Source organism: Larus michahellis, chromosome 1 (assembly GCF_964199755.1).
Source record: "Larus michahellis chromosome 1, bLarMic1.1, whole genome shotgun sequence".
Taxonomy (NCBI): Eukaryota; Metazoa; Chordata; class Aves; order Charadriiformes; family Laridae; genus Larus; species Larus michahellis.
This window is the reverse complement of record NC_133896.1, coordinates 190,561,158-190,575,361: the sequence shown is the minus strand read 5'-3', so window position 1 is coordinate 190,575,361 and position 14,204 is coordinate 190,561,158. Positions and strand designations below refer to the sequence as shown.

Genomic DNA, 14,204 nt, shown 5'->3' with positions numbered 1-14,204 from the left:
TGTAATTTTTTAGAAATGTACTAATGCCATATTACACCTGTTAAATAAGCTGCTGTTTATGTTTCCCAGGGATACTTCTGAAAGCTCCCATAGACAGAAGCGTTCTCCTAGTCCTGCAGATCATTCTGGGAGTAATTCTTCCCCTTCCAGGGAGTATTCACCACCTGCTGCAAGGCGAAGACAAACCTCCCGAGTTCCAGCCAAGTCAACCAGTCACAAACATAACTTCTCACCGTCTCGCAGGTGGGACGTCAATTGCATGGATTTTATTTCCATGAATAGTTCCAGTTTATCAACTTCCTCTGTTGGTTTGACTACTTGTGGGTATGTGTGTGCCCCAAACAGTTGAGCTCTGAGACTTTTGGGTTTTCTGCCAGGTTACTACATTAAGAGTACCTGTCATGCCAGGAACACAAGTTATGATGCAGGCTTACATTTATCAGTTCCTCTCAAATATTCTGGCTTCAGGTGAAACTTCAGAACTCTGTTATGAGACATAGTCTGTGATTCTTTGGGAACTTTTGTTTTTCCTCACCTTCCCCTTCTTAAAAAGTAAAAAAAGTGAGAAGTCTTCTATCTCGGGAGATGGGGAAGGAGCTGAGTTTTTTGTTCTAAAATAGGTAAGGTGATACACAGGTCCTGTATCTTTCCTGAAAAGCAAGCACAACTGGCTAAAGAGTACGATACAAGGACAATTTCAGAGACCCTTCTTGCAGTAAGTTTCAGGGAAGATATCATCCTGCTAGTTCTAGAGGCCTTAGGAAAAAAATCTGTTACTACCCATTAAAAAGAAAGGAGGAGGCTTCTTACTTTGGTCTGAAGGAGTCTGTAAGCTTAGGTTTAGAATGGCAGTGCTAAATACTACCGCAGTCCTATGTTTGTATGGTGGAGAGGGAGGCACACTTATTTTCTGTACCTCTGTTGAAGGGTGGGGAGAAGACAGCAGGTGTCACATATGTCTGCATGATGATAAAACAAGAAAAGCCCATCCATTCAGCAATCCTGTCATAAACAGGTTCTTTTGCTACTGTGGTCACTCAGTTCAGCTGGAACAACATTGTATTTTATTAAGCTAGATGTCAGTGATGGATATTTGCTCTAGAGCAGATTTTTTTTTTTTTATACGGAAGGGAGTAGAGCAGCCCGTTCCCCCTGCAGCTGGCACAAATAAGGAGACTGAAAAATACCTTTGCAGTACTGTTTTCCCCATTATTTTTTTTTTCTAACCTACTCCAGTATTTTGCTTGTCACTACCTGCCTGGGGGTTCTATGCAGACGTATCAAGTGTTGTGCAAGGGAATGTTAAGCAGGGAAGATAAATGGGCCTTCTGCTAGAAGCAGGGAAGCATATTTGAAATGTTTTGTTTGTCTCCAGACCATTGATAGCCTTCCATGTGAGCCAGTTTTGGTAACTCTGTGTTTCCTAATAAGGGTTTAAAGGTGAAAAGTAAATGTAGTCTTAGCCATGACAGTAAGTCATGAAATTATATTAGATTATCAGTTATTTCTGATTCTGACAGATTTTTGAGTGGTTTGGAAATTTTACTACTAATTCAAGGCTATCTGTTTCATTAGTATGTGACAATGTGTACAAATTGTCATTTTAGAGGCATGCAGGCTACTTGTTTCCTCAGGAATAGTCATTGGTCAGACCTTCCCTCTTGTGATGGAGAGCTGCAGCCAACACGAGTATATATCCATGGAGAAACTGAGTTTCCTCTTTCCTGCCATTCCTGAAGATTGTTTACTGGGAGCATGAACAAGAGCACCTTGAGGCTTTTTAATTTTCCAGACAAAAGAAGCTATGCATAAGCATCCTGGAGGTCAGACTGTGTGTAAAAGTTCCAGGCATCCCTAAGGCACATCAGGAGTGCATCAGCTGGATCCCACGCAGTTTTAGGTCTTCAGACAAGGAGATGCAGAATATTAGCCTGTTGTTGAGGTGTCCAAATATTCTCTGGCCCTGACCGTCATAAACACATCTCAGTGATACAGTCTCCAGGCCTGGCAATATCTGAGCTTACGAGCTTACAGACACAGTATGAATTAGATCAAAAAACCAGATGCAGCCTGTTCTTCAGAGTGTCCCACTTAAGCATGTTCCAAAGGCTCGTTTTGTTTATTTTTCTCTCACCCCTTTCTTTCTGCTATTTTTCGTGGTATATTTTCTAGGAGAGATTAAATGATTCCATTCAAGTATTGTTTCAGCCTGTCCTGCAAAAATTTTATTTGACTCCTCTCAATTGACAATTCTGAAGTGCCTCAACAACCAAGTCCAGATCCTTTCTTTAGTGAATATTTCTGGTTCTGTAACGGAATCTGGCTGTAAAACCACAGTCTTTGTGAGATTGGGCCTCTGTTAATCAGCACACTACTTCATGGGGCTCTGAAGGCAGTTATCTTGAGTCACTGACATTGGCTGGAAGAAAGGATAAAATGTTGATATTAATAGATTTCCACCATGTTGTCTTTTACCCAAAAAGGACTTCCTTAACAGACTTGAGTTCCTACCTCAGGTTGCCAGAGATTTCACTTAGCATTCCATTCACAAAGCTTTGCTCCCTGAAAGATGAATCATTGCTTTAATTTCTTGACATAAGGAGAATATTTTTATCTGTAGAGTCTGGGACTTTAAGAAGCCTTAGCCAGGAGGTCTACTGCTGAGTAGCATTGGCTGGGCAACATTTGCCTCTTAGATGTAGTAATGACATGCTGTAAGCCTGCTAACCGGAATTAGTCCAGAGCTCATTCTCTACAGAGCCCAACTAACATCAGCCGTGTCACTGAGAAGAATTTCTTGTGATCTTTGCAAAATACTCAGCAAAAGCTGTGTTACAGATTCATCTGTATGATCTTGAAATCGGGGTTTTTTTAAGTCACCAACGATGTATATGAAGATTCAAAAGCATGAACTAAATTACTTAAAACCAAGTGGGATTTTTTTCTTTTTAAAATTTATTGTCCACGTGTGGTTTTCCTGACTCCTGCTCTTTTCTTTGGAGTCTCTGGAGTTTTGTGAAGTGGAAAGGAGTTGGGAGTTAAGGGCAATGCACGTTTCCTCCAAGCACGTTTCCTGTAAAAAGATACTTCCAAGTTGCTTTGATGCTGATAAAGGGAAAAAAAAACCACTACGAAACTTAAAGATTTTAAGTGTTAGATTGTACATGAGATAACTTCATGAGGAAATTTGTTTACTGTTGTATAAATGATCTTTGGTTAAGTGATGGGACTTCCAAGATGAGAGACACTTTCTATACTTTTTTCTTATTCTATTAGATACGAGTTTTCCCTCCTTATGTAAACGTTCATGTTTGCTAAACTTTTAAGTAGATAGCCATATGGGTTTTGGGCATCCAGGCCTAAACTGTTTACAGATCAATGCTTAATGATTATAATAAAAGAAAGAAGTTAAAAATGTAAAAGAAGGAGACACTGTTATTTTCTAAAAAAATGAATGCTGTTGGAAACAAAAGAAAATAAAAATTCCCTTGAGTTACACTGTGTAAAAGTTATCTGCCTGATTTTACCATGAACTCCAAAAAACATCTTAATTGAAGAAAACAATTGTTCTCGGTGTGGAGGTGGGGAAGATGGTCATGGGGTTTTTTTTCTGCTCCTCCCTCCCTTCATCCAGGAAAGCATTCTGTTAGCTGTATAATATAGTTTTGATTGGACAACTTGTTGGATATCTTTAAACTGTTACAGTTTATTTAGTAAGTGTGCTTTGAAAGGATATCCTTGGTACCCTTGAGTGAAGATTAGTGTGATGTTTCATAGAAACAACACTTATTTTTGGCAGACAGAGGGTAGAGAATGCACAAATTATTTTAATTGGGTTTTTTTGGATATGGTAACAACCTTTCAAATAAAGTTATTACATGTGTGCCTATTCTGACTCTTCCTCGCAGGTCTGCTTCCCCATCAGGTCAGCATCATTCTCCCATATCCTCCAGACATCACTCCTCTTCATCACAGTCAGGCTCCTCTGTTCAAAGACATTCTCCTTCCCCACACCGGAAAAGAACTCCTTCTCCATCCTATCAAAGGACAGCTTCCCCACCTGCAAGGCGATCGTCTTCTCCCTATCCCCCACACTCTTCCTCCTCTCCTCAGAGGAAGCGAAGCCCTTCAAGACACCGATCTCCGGGAAGAGAAAAGGGAAGACATGATCGTGATCGGACTTCACAGTCTCATGATAGACGCCATGAGAGGCGGGATGGTATGAATAAAAACAGCACTTAAGATTAATTTTTATTTGTTTGCAAATTGCATTTTGAAACTTGATTTTCAAATTGTGGCATTGTCTGCACCTATCCCAATGGCTATGGGGTGAAGAAAATATTGACAGACATCTGTATTATCGTTCCTGTGTTGGTGGAGCTGTTTTCAGGGACTATGCAATGGTGTATTCCTGATCTGACTGCTTATGTAGGCTCAGCTGACTGTAGAGATCCTGTAGGCATCTGTCAGGTGTTTCTTGTGTAATGCAGTGGTGGCATCAGTAGGTAAGTGATCTTCTCTTGGTATCAGGCATATACGAGTGGAACAGCTGAGTAACAGGAGGATACGTGTAGACTTATTACTCTTTTCTGCGAGGTGCCCAAATGCTAATCCAGTCCTCACTGATTGCTCTGTCCATTGTCTTTTTAATTGACATTAAGTAGGTATGTGGAAAGAAACAGTCATTCCCTCTGGAAATCTGTAAAGCTGGCTGAGCAGCTTGTGATGGGCAAACATGTCATTTCTCTTGAGAGAGATTACAAAGATTTCATATGTCAGCTTTTTTTTTAGACTGGCTGTAAATGTAACCTTTTTAAAAAAAAAAGGTAAAAAAAAACCTCAAACCAAAATGAAAATTATTTTAGCAGGGCATTGAGGTCTTAAAAGCAAGTGGTCTAAATATAGCACAAATTTCCTGAAAATATATGTGTGGAGAGAAAAAAAAAAAAAAAGAATCTGATTGGAGGACAAATGATCCTACCTTAAAATTATTGCAGTGTACTTGCTTTCTAATAGATTTGAAATTTATTTTTATTATACTTATTCTCTTTTGAACAGGTAAATATTTGCAAAGTACAGTTTCAAATTCGCAAAAATATCTTTAAAGCTTACTAAAGCTTACTGGCAGATACCCAACACAATCTTCTGCCTGCGTATTAATTTTGATTTTCTGTGTCAATGTCAATAATATTGTAACTGTGTTATTTTAATGTTATTTGTCTTCTAAATTTTTGCTTGCTCTGATAAGCTAGGTATATAACATTCTTCTAAACATTTTACAGAAACTAGAGGGAAAAGAGAAAAAGAAAGAGAAACGAGAGATGATCGTGATTATGACCAGGAGCAGAGTACTTCCAGGGATCATAGAGATGACAGAGAATCTCGTGATGGACGAGATCGGAGGGACGCAAGAGACAACAGAGATCGGAGGGAGCCAAGGGAATCCAGAGACGCTCGAGACTCCAGAGATACGAGGGATTATAGCCGAGATACCAAAGATAGTCGTGATCAGAGAGACTCGCGTTCCACACGGGATTCCCATGACTACAGAGACAGAGACAGTCGTGATGCCCATAAAAAGGATGACCAGTACCAGGATGACTCGCGCAGCTATGGAAGATCCCATGGCAGAGAGGAGAGTTCTCGTGCTGAAACAAGGAATGACTCCAGAAGTGACTCCAGAAATGAGAGCAGAAGTGATAGAACTGGCAGAAGTCGAGGCAGAGGTCCAGAATTGTCTGACAAGGGTATTGCATGATTTAAAAAAATAATGTGTCCCTATCGTTGGAGATTGAATATTGATGTTCATATTATCATGATATTTGATATGGAAGTGCTGCCAAATAGTTCATGCTTTTAAAGCTATTTTCAATTCTATTGTCATTAAATTAGAACAGTCGCTTAAATTTATGGCACTTCCGTGTTCCCCATTCGTTAAAGTGGCAGAACATTGGTATTCTGCCATACCATTTTAAAACAAACCCTAACCCTTGCACCACTCTAATGTTTCTGCAGCCCTAGGTTCTCCCATGGGCTACAAACACAAGAGGCTGACGCATAATGGAAGATTCGTATGGGGCAGTGTGTCTTAAAGTACTGGGCACCAGGTTTTTTTGTTTTCTCTCAAAAGCAACTGCATGTCTTACTGCCTGAAAACTGTCTTTCACCTCCCCACCCCACTCTTCTTGATTGACCAAGAAAAATGAGATTTTTAACCTTTGGCAGTATTTTTGAAAGTCTGATGCACTTTGTAGAACAGCTTCACTTACCACCTTTAAATCACTTACAGTAAATATATTTTAGCTTTCTCAGGCTTATTGTGATGTTTTCATTAGGAAAATGACATACAGTTTTTACAGGAAAAATTACCTCTGCTTTCTCTGCTTATTCCTGCTGCACAGTGTGTAGGTTTACATCCTCCTCAGAATAGATGGGAACTGACTTTTGGACTGTTATATTATAGTCAAGAGACCTCATGCTCTGACCAGGGGACGGTGATCTAGAAAGTCTTGAGTTTGCAGTTTGAAAATAATAACTTTACAATTAAAAGGTGAAGTTTGAGAGTTGGTGGTTAAGTAGAGCTTGATGCTACAATTTCTATTCCCGTGAACAGTTAATTCAAGTTTACTAAAAATTATTACTTTGGTATAAAATATCATTGGATTTCCTTACATGTGGAAACTCATCTTTTATATTGGTACATCTCTATCAGGAAGTCGGGGGACTAGAGGATCCCAGGTTGATGGTCACAGCAGTAGTGGAAACTACCATGACAGCTGGGAATCAAGGAGTAGCTACCCTGATCGGGATCGCTATGACAGTCGAGAACAAGCAAGGGATTCCTCCTTTGAAAGAAGACATGGTGAACGGGACAGGCGTGATAACAGAGAAAGAGGTATTTTAATGTATATTTTCACTATATACGTATGTGTTAAATGTGTGTGTGTGTATGTGTGTGTGGATGGTTCTCCCTTCTATTTTTTAACTTGTTCTGCCCTCATAACGCTAATTGATAAGCAACTCATTTGACGTTGCACACTGACACTAGTCCTATCCTTGATGTAAGTTGACTTCTGTAGTTAGATCTCTCATTGGCAGTGTATGCATGAATGCTATGCCCTTTCTCCTTTCCTGTGGCTAGATTTTTGCACCCTCTGGTTTTATTCATCTAAGAAGTCTTTAAACAAACTAAACTTCTTCAAGAGATTTCATTGTACAGCTTCAATGTAAAATGTTTTTTCCTTCTCTTCGCCTTCTCCTCCACTTCATGTAAGCTCACAGTTACGGCTCCATTTCATTACTGTTTCTGTTTGTCTGTATAGAAACAGTACTTTTGCACTGTGAATTATTTGTGTGTGTTTCGGGGACAGCCTGACTACTAGACTGGCTGACTGACTTACTACTAAAATAAGTGACAGTTTAAATTTATGATTAATTCAATTGACTGGGGAATTTTCAGTATTGATGAATGCTTTGTTGTGGTCAATAATAATTGGCTAGTAAGTGTTAGTACAGATACCAGTGATTATAGAAAGAGTGTGCAAGACTGTTCTTTTAGACACAGTATGCAAGATGTCACGCTTCTGCACCTGAAAGAGTACTGTGTTGTCTCTAAGCAACTTAGTACCAACCTTAACTTTGGAAAATATTTGTATTGCTCACCAATTAAGAGATCAGGAGGAGTCAGGCAAAGGAAAATAGCATGGAAATGAAATGAAGAGCTGTGAAGAATAAATATAAAATTACGGTGGTTTTTTTTCTCTATCTTGAGTTTGTATTTGGAAGCGACGTATGTGTTCTAAGTGTTGTTTAACTTCAGTTTTTCAAAGAGATGGTTTGTATGTTACTTTGCGAAGGGGATTTTTCGTCCATTGAAATGTATCTATTATTGCTTGTTCTTGTGATGGGTTCTGCTTTAGATTCTGTCTCATCTTCAAGGCAGGATTTCAACAAGCCTAATCTCCAGGCTTCCTTTTTCTTGTCAGCTGAAAAATCCTTCAGTATGAATGTGTCCTAGGGGTTGGCTTTCATCTGTTCCACCTCCCCACTCCCAATAAGTCCTAGATATATTATAACGTAATTAGTGCTTTTCATATCATACGGAGTTCTTAATTTAATATGAAAAACATTTGAAAAAAAACAGGGGGAAAAAGCCCTTAGAAGTAAAAATGTGTCATCATAACAAAATAGGTTTCTAGAAGGGAAGTCGCTTTGAATGGGTTATGTTTTGCTTTGGTGGGGAAAAATTTTAAGAGCTTGAATGGAAACAAGATTTGTTGTATTCTTCCTTAAAAATTTAGATCGCTTTTTGTAATAGTAAATCCTCCTCAGAGTTACAATTTAAGACGTAGCTTCCATAATTAGACCACAGTTTTAAAATTTGTTGTTCAGAGAAAATGGAGATAAATTTTGGTTGGTACTTAGTTCTACGGTACGTAAGGAATCTTTTTAGTATGATTTTAAGATGTAAGCTTCCAAATTTGGTCTGTCTTTGTTCAGATGAGGCAAATATGTAGGTTTTCCAAACAGCCACTGGAACAGCGCTTCAAGTAATGAAATCGCGTAAGAAGGGCTGACTCTCCAGGTTTAATTGTCTAATAGACTTCCAGTATCTTGATTTATGTAGGAGTTTCATGTAGAAGTTTTATCACCAACACTGACGTAACAAGCAGGAGTTACAGAACTTGTGTATAAAATCTAATATTTAGTATACACAATAAATCATATTGTAATGTTATAGGCACCATTAAAAGAATGTGAAACCTTTTCATGGAACTAATTGCATGGACTGATGATTTGCTTCTTTAAAGAAAGAAGTGTTACATCCGTGGCAGAAATGTCACTCAAGTTTGCTTTTAATTTTACCTGGTAACAGGGGAGCATTAAGTCATTGTTAATTCACTCGGAGATGAAAATTGATTAAACTGATGGAAATGCATGTTTTATTGATTTAGTCCTGTTCAAACCCTACCTGCTTGCCCCTGGTGGACATTGTCTCAATTTACAGTGAAATGCACTCTCAGCCTCAGAGTAATGGACTGAAAAATACCAACCTCCGCTCATGCCAGTTTTTGCTCTTTTGTGTAGTGCTTTTAATATATATTGTGGAAAAATAGTTTTATTGGGCTTTTTTATGATTCAAACACTGCTAACATCAGCATAGCAGTTGTTATGAAGTGGTCAAAATTTATAGAAATATTTTTTAAAATATTAAAAATTTAACTAATGAAATGCAGCTAAGTCTGTGGAGAGTACATACCATTAGATAAATCCAGTTTCACTGCCCTTCTGGATCAGTCATTTTCTACGTAAATTTAGTTTGCTCTGTGACTCTAATCCACTGTCCAAATACTGAAAAACTCAGCTTCTAGAACTGTAAGGCTCTGCAGTGAATACATATGGAAACTGCCAGCAGTTCTGCTTCCTGTATTGCATCCTTCCCTCTCCCTTTCTCATGGATTTGGTTGTGTATTTCTGTGCAGGGATCTTTTTCTGTGACAAAACAGGCTAGTATTTCTTATTTTGCAGTAACTATTAGTATGTTTATCTAAATAGCGTGAGTTCTTGTAAAGCCTGTGACTCTTAATGGTTTTTGGAAGTAAAATTTTCATACAGAACTCTTAACACTTCATGTGTATGTCATTCAGACCTTTTCAAAATTTTACACCACATTTTGGATCACTGAGTAATGCAATAATAATAGCTGGGCTGTGAGATGTATAATTCCCTTTTGAAGCCATTCAGAAAAATCTGGTAGAAAATAATTTTTTTCTAATAGCTTTTGGCTAAAATAAGGAACGCTCAATCCCTGAATATTGAAAAAGTCTGTCAAAAATAGTACTGTTTTTTGTCTTTTTTTCATCCCCAGAAGGAATCCCCAGATTCCTGTGGGGAGTCACTTTTCATTTAATGCAAACCAATATCTAGATTGTCAAAACAAGAGCTCTTGGGTTTTATCAGTGTAGTGGAAGCGATGTGTGTCCCTTCAGCGCTTGGTAATCAAACCTGCCTCTCTTCACAGATCAGAGAGCAAGCTCACCGGTACGGCATCAAGGACGAAGTGATGACCTCGAGCGGGATGAAAGAAGAGAAGACCGAAGGGTAGATCGGTCTGATGACAGGAGAGATGAAAGGGCCCGGGAGAGAGAGCGCGAAAGGGAGAGAGACCGAGAGAGGGAAAGAGAAAGAGACCGGGAAAGAGAAAGGGAGAAGGAAAGAGAGTTGGAACGAGATCGTGCTCGGGAGCGGGAGAGGGAGAGAGAGCGGGACAAAGACAGGGACCGCGAGCGTGACCGAGACAGGGACCATGACAGGGAAAGGGAACGAGAAAGGGAGAGGGAGAAGGAACGAGAGCGAGAGCGGGAGGAACGAGAAAGGGAGCGAGAGCGCGAAAGAGATCGAGAGCGGGAACGAGAAAGGGAGAGAGGTCGGGACAGGGATAAAGAAAGAGATCGTCAGAGAGACTGGGATGACAAAGAAAAAGGAAGGGAAGACCGCAGGGATAAGAGAGAAGATATCCGAGAAGAAAGAAGTTCAAGAGATGTCCATGAGGAAAGAAAATCCAAGTGAGTGGATCTGAATGTTACTTCAGTCAAAAAAACAAACAATGAACAAAAAAACCCAAAAGCATTCTTTTACTGTTGATTTCAGTAAGTTAGTAAGCCGGGGAGTATCATAAGGAAGAAGATATCCCGTTTATGCAGAGGCCGCCTGGTCTTGAGCCATATCTCCCCTGCATCTGTGTGGCACGTATGGGTGGCCCCAAAATCAGCACTATGGTAGTAAAGTTAATCTGATGCTTTGTTAGTGCAGAATCGTGGAACTACTCAGGAACTAACAATTGAGTCGGACCATGTAATTTTCCCTTTTAAGTATCCTTGCATGGCCTTGTCTTTAATAACGCAGGTGTTCTTGGAAGCATGATAGCAGACTGTGGTAACTTTTGAAGCCTGGCAGGTCAGATAGCAGCTAACTAGGTCAGGGTTCATGGCTTTGTTTGTTAAACTTCTGCGGTACGTAAATTACCCTTTGCACTACTAAATTTCCAATAGTGGAAGACTACCAGTGAAGATGTGAACAGTATCCCGAATAAGTGTGTGGTGCTTCCTTTAAGTATGTAGCACTGATTGTCTTTTTTTTTCATTTAATATGAAAAAATTCTCATTATTCCATCAATAATAAGCAAACCAGTGTTGCCCTGAATGGCTGCTTTGCTTGGAAGTAATTAGTATCTTGTGTATGAGAGTATTGTGGATTCCTGTAAATCATCTAGTACGGGCTCTACCCATCCCACTGGAGGAGAAGTGGGCAAGCGTCTAGGTGGGGGCTTAGCTGCCAGCTGGGGTCAGCCCACTGCAAGGATCATTGCCACAGGAAAAAAATTATCTTAATAGTCTTTCATAACTTCTTGCTAAAAAGATAGTTGTCTTGAGTGTTAGAGTTTTAGTTTATGGTATTTTACAGTATGATCAGTTTTGGAATAACAACTTAGAAAACTACAGAATTTCCTGGTATCCTTAGATGTGTTGTCTTCTCTATGAAGTGCTCAGACTTCAGGGATTGTGTTGGTCATAAACTCAATTATTGAATGTGTTCTTTAAAGACTCATGAAGAAATTTGACTGTACATGTTTGTTCTGCAGGAAGCGTCACAGAAATGAAAGCAGTCCAAGTCCTCGTCAGTCACCCAAACGTCGCCGTGAGCACTCTCCTGATAGTGATGCTTACAACAGTGGAGATGATAAAAGTGAGTAAGAGTTGGCTCTCTCTGTAGCAGGATCCAGCTTACCATGTGCCTGTGGAAAATAACTTGCAATCTTAAATAGAAAAAACATACGGCAACCTTTTATAAGTGTCCTCCTCCCCTTATTTTTATGAGCAACACCATTTTTCTTAATCTATGTTTGTCTTTTTGTCTTCATTTTGTCACTATATGTTACATCTGCCAAGTGACAGTGCCTTCCACATCTGTTGTTTAAGATGCGTGTTTACAAAAATGGAAATAGCCTGTTGCTGCTGCAGCGGTAGGAAAACTTAAGAAATGTAACGGAAATAATGGATTATTTGTTTTGATTGACACTTTTTGGCATGCACAAGATACCAAATGTTCACCTGTTCTCCTTCCTAAACAATAGAAGTACATCCTTTTTCCCATTTTGTAGATGAAAAGCACAGACTTCTGAGCCAGGTTGTGCGGCCACAGGAATCCCGGTCACTGAGCCCCTCTCATGTTGCAGAAGAGCGGCAGAGTCGCTGGAAAGAAGAAGAGCGAAAATCGGACAGAAAGGAAAGTTCCCGGCGTTACGACGAACCAGAGTTTAAAGAGAGAGTTTCTTCAGCAGATAAGCAGAGAGAGCAACCAGATGCTTCAGAAGGCTCCCGGTCCAGGGTTCAGGAAAATCTTGGACACCGTCCCTCTGAAGAGAGAGATGCTTCTGATAGAATGCATGATGACAGCAAGAGGAAGTCTAAGATACAGAAAAAGGCCACAAAGAAGAAGAAAGATGATGACAGTGGGGTGGAACGGTACGCTAATGAATCAACGACTGAGGAAAGCCAGGTCTTTTCACCCAAGAAAGGTCAAAAAAAGAAAAATGTAGAGAAAAAGAGGAAGAGATCCAAGGGTGATTCTGAAGTTTCTGATGAAGAAATTGTTCCACATCATAAAAAGAAGAAGGGACCAAGAACTCCCCCTGTAACAAAAGAAGAATTGGTTGAAGCACCACCTGAGAAAGCTGTAGCAGAAGTCACCCAAAAAAGAGAAGATACAACGTTTAGTGACTGGTCAGATGAAGATGTTCCTGAACGTGGCGATATTGTTGTTCCAGAAAGAAGCACTGAGGACTCCCATAGAAAAAGTCACAGGACGAGGGGTGAAAAGGTGGAAGCCCCTCATGTTACTATAGACGATGGACCACACCGTAAACCTGTGGACCAGAAACGCAGCAGCAGCCTTGGTAGCAATCGGAGCCATGCCTCCAGCAGGCTTAGATCCCCTTCCAATGAGTCAGCTCATCGCAGTGGAGATGACCAGACTGCACGGAAGAGGATCCTGCACAGTAGCTCTAGAGACAGGGATAGGGACAGGGACAGAGAGAAGAAAAGCCTAGAAATCACTGGGGAACGGAAGTCCAGAATTGATCAGTTGAAACGAGGCGAACCGAGTCGCAGCACATCTTCAGGTAATAAGACACGTTTTAGTGAGACTGGCCTATCGTTCTATATAAAAGTGTGAAGGTATGAATCCTAAATCATTCTTGTGTGGCTCTATACTCTTTTCATTTGTAATTAATGTGAAGGGAGAGGGAGGTACTCTCTAATATTCATAAAACTAGAGTGAGTTAAGATTCCTGCAGCTATTACTGTATTTGAAAAGCTGATCCTCAGTGGGCAGGATTACCATTTGTTTGCTCCAAAACATTCAGTCAGATTCCGTTCATGCTGTCTGGGGAATACAGTAATTTGTAGGACAAAAAAAAAATTGTAGAAAGGGAAAATGTTTGTGCTAACAGAACACTGAGGTAGTTTTATCACCAAATATTGTTCTTAAATTCATTATTAACGTTTGTTGATATTTCCCGTATTTTGATACGGAAATTCTGAAATCTGTGCAAAATGAAAATGTCTTTTTGCTCTCGGAGGGAGATCCATTGTCATCTCAGGGGCTGTTTTCACTGAGGTAAATCTGTCGTGGTTCCTGTTAGGCATACTTTTAACGCAAATCAAAATAATCATAGCTTACTTGTTTGTGTAGTTCCTGTAAAAAAAAAAAAAAAAAAAAAAAAAAAAAAAAAAAAAAAAAGTTAAAATGTTTTAAAATTTAAACAGCATCAATAGGAAAATATCTTCCTCCTAAAGCACTTTGTCTCTGTTCTCCTTGCAGTTACATACCTGAAATTGTTTTTTCCTGAATTTATCATTTGCTAGCCAAGGCATTCCTAGATTTTAGAAGACATAGTTTGAAAATTTTGAACTTCTAAATGATTCCCTAAATTTCTGAGTTAAAATGATGGGCCTTCAGTTTAGCTTCTGTCATTGTAGGAAGTAGCCACTAAAAATCATTTTTGGGAGTGGGAGACATGCCTTATGTTCTTGAGTATGGTTAAATCAGTAGGCAATCTGAAGGCATTAATTTGGAGGTGATGCTTTTGAGAAGTACATTTTCATACTTGAATCTTTAAAATACTTTGGTCTAGTAAAATGGTA

The 14,204-nt window shown here is 39.5% G+C and overlaps 1 protein-coding gene across 10 annotated transcripts in view; it reads left to right on the top strand.

Moving 5' to 3' along the window:
- The window catches only part of ZC3H13 (zinc finger CCCH-type containing 13), a 55,586-nt gene that overhangs the window by 25,104 nt on the left and 16,278 nt on the right, over positions 1-14,204 (top strand). For 9 of the 10 annotated variants that reach the window (XM_074565330.1, XM_074565339.1, XM_074565258.1 and 6 more), the window contains 7 exons: positions 70-243; positions 3,909-4,219; positions 5,283-5,747; positions 6,713-6,895; positions 10,022-10,565; positions 11,642-11,745; positions 12,161-13,180. In XM_074565330.1, coding sequence (XP_074421431.1) covers positions 70-243; positions 3,909-4,219; positions 5,283-5,747; positions 6,713-6,895; positions 10,022-10,565; positions 11,642-11,745; positions 12,161-13,180 — 2,801 coding nt within the window. The remainder of the gene's footprint in view (positions 1-69; positions 244-3,908; positions 4,220-5,282; positions 5,748-6,712; positions 6,896-10,021; positions 10,566-11,641; positions 11,746-12,160; positions 13,181-14,204) is intronic. The other variant, XM_074565293.1, reaches the window with a different exon arrangement.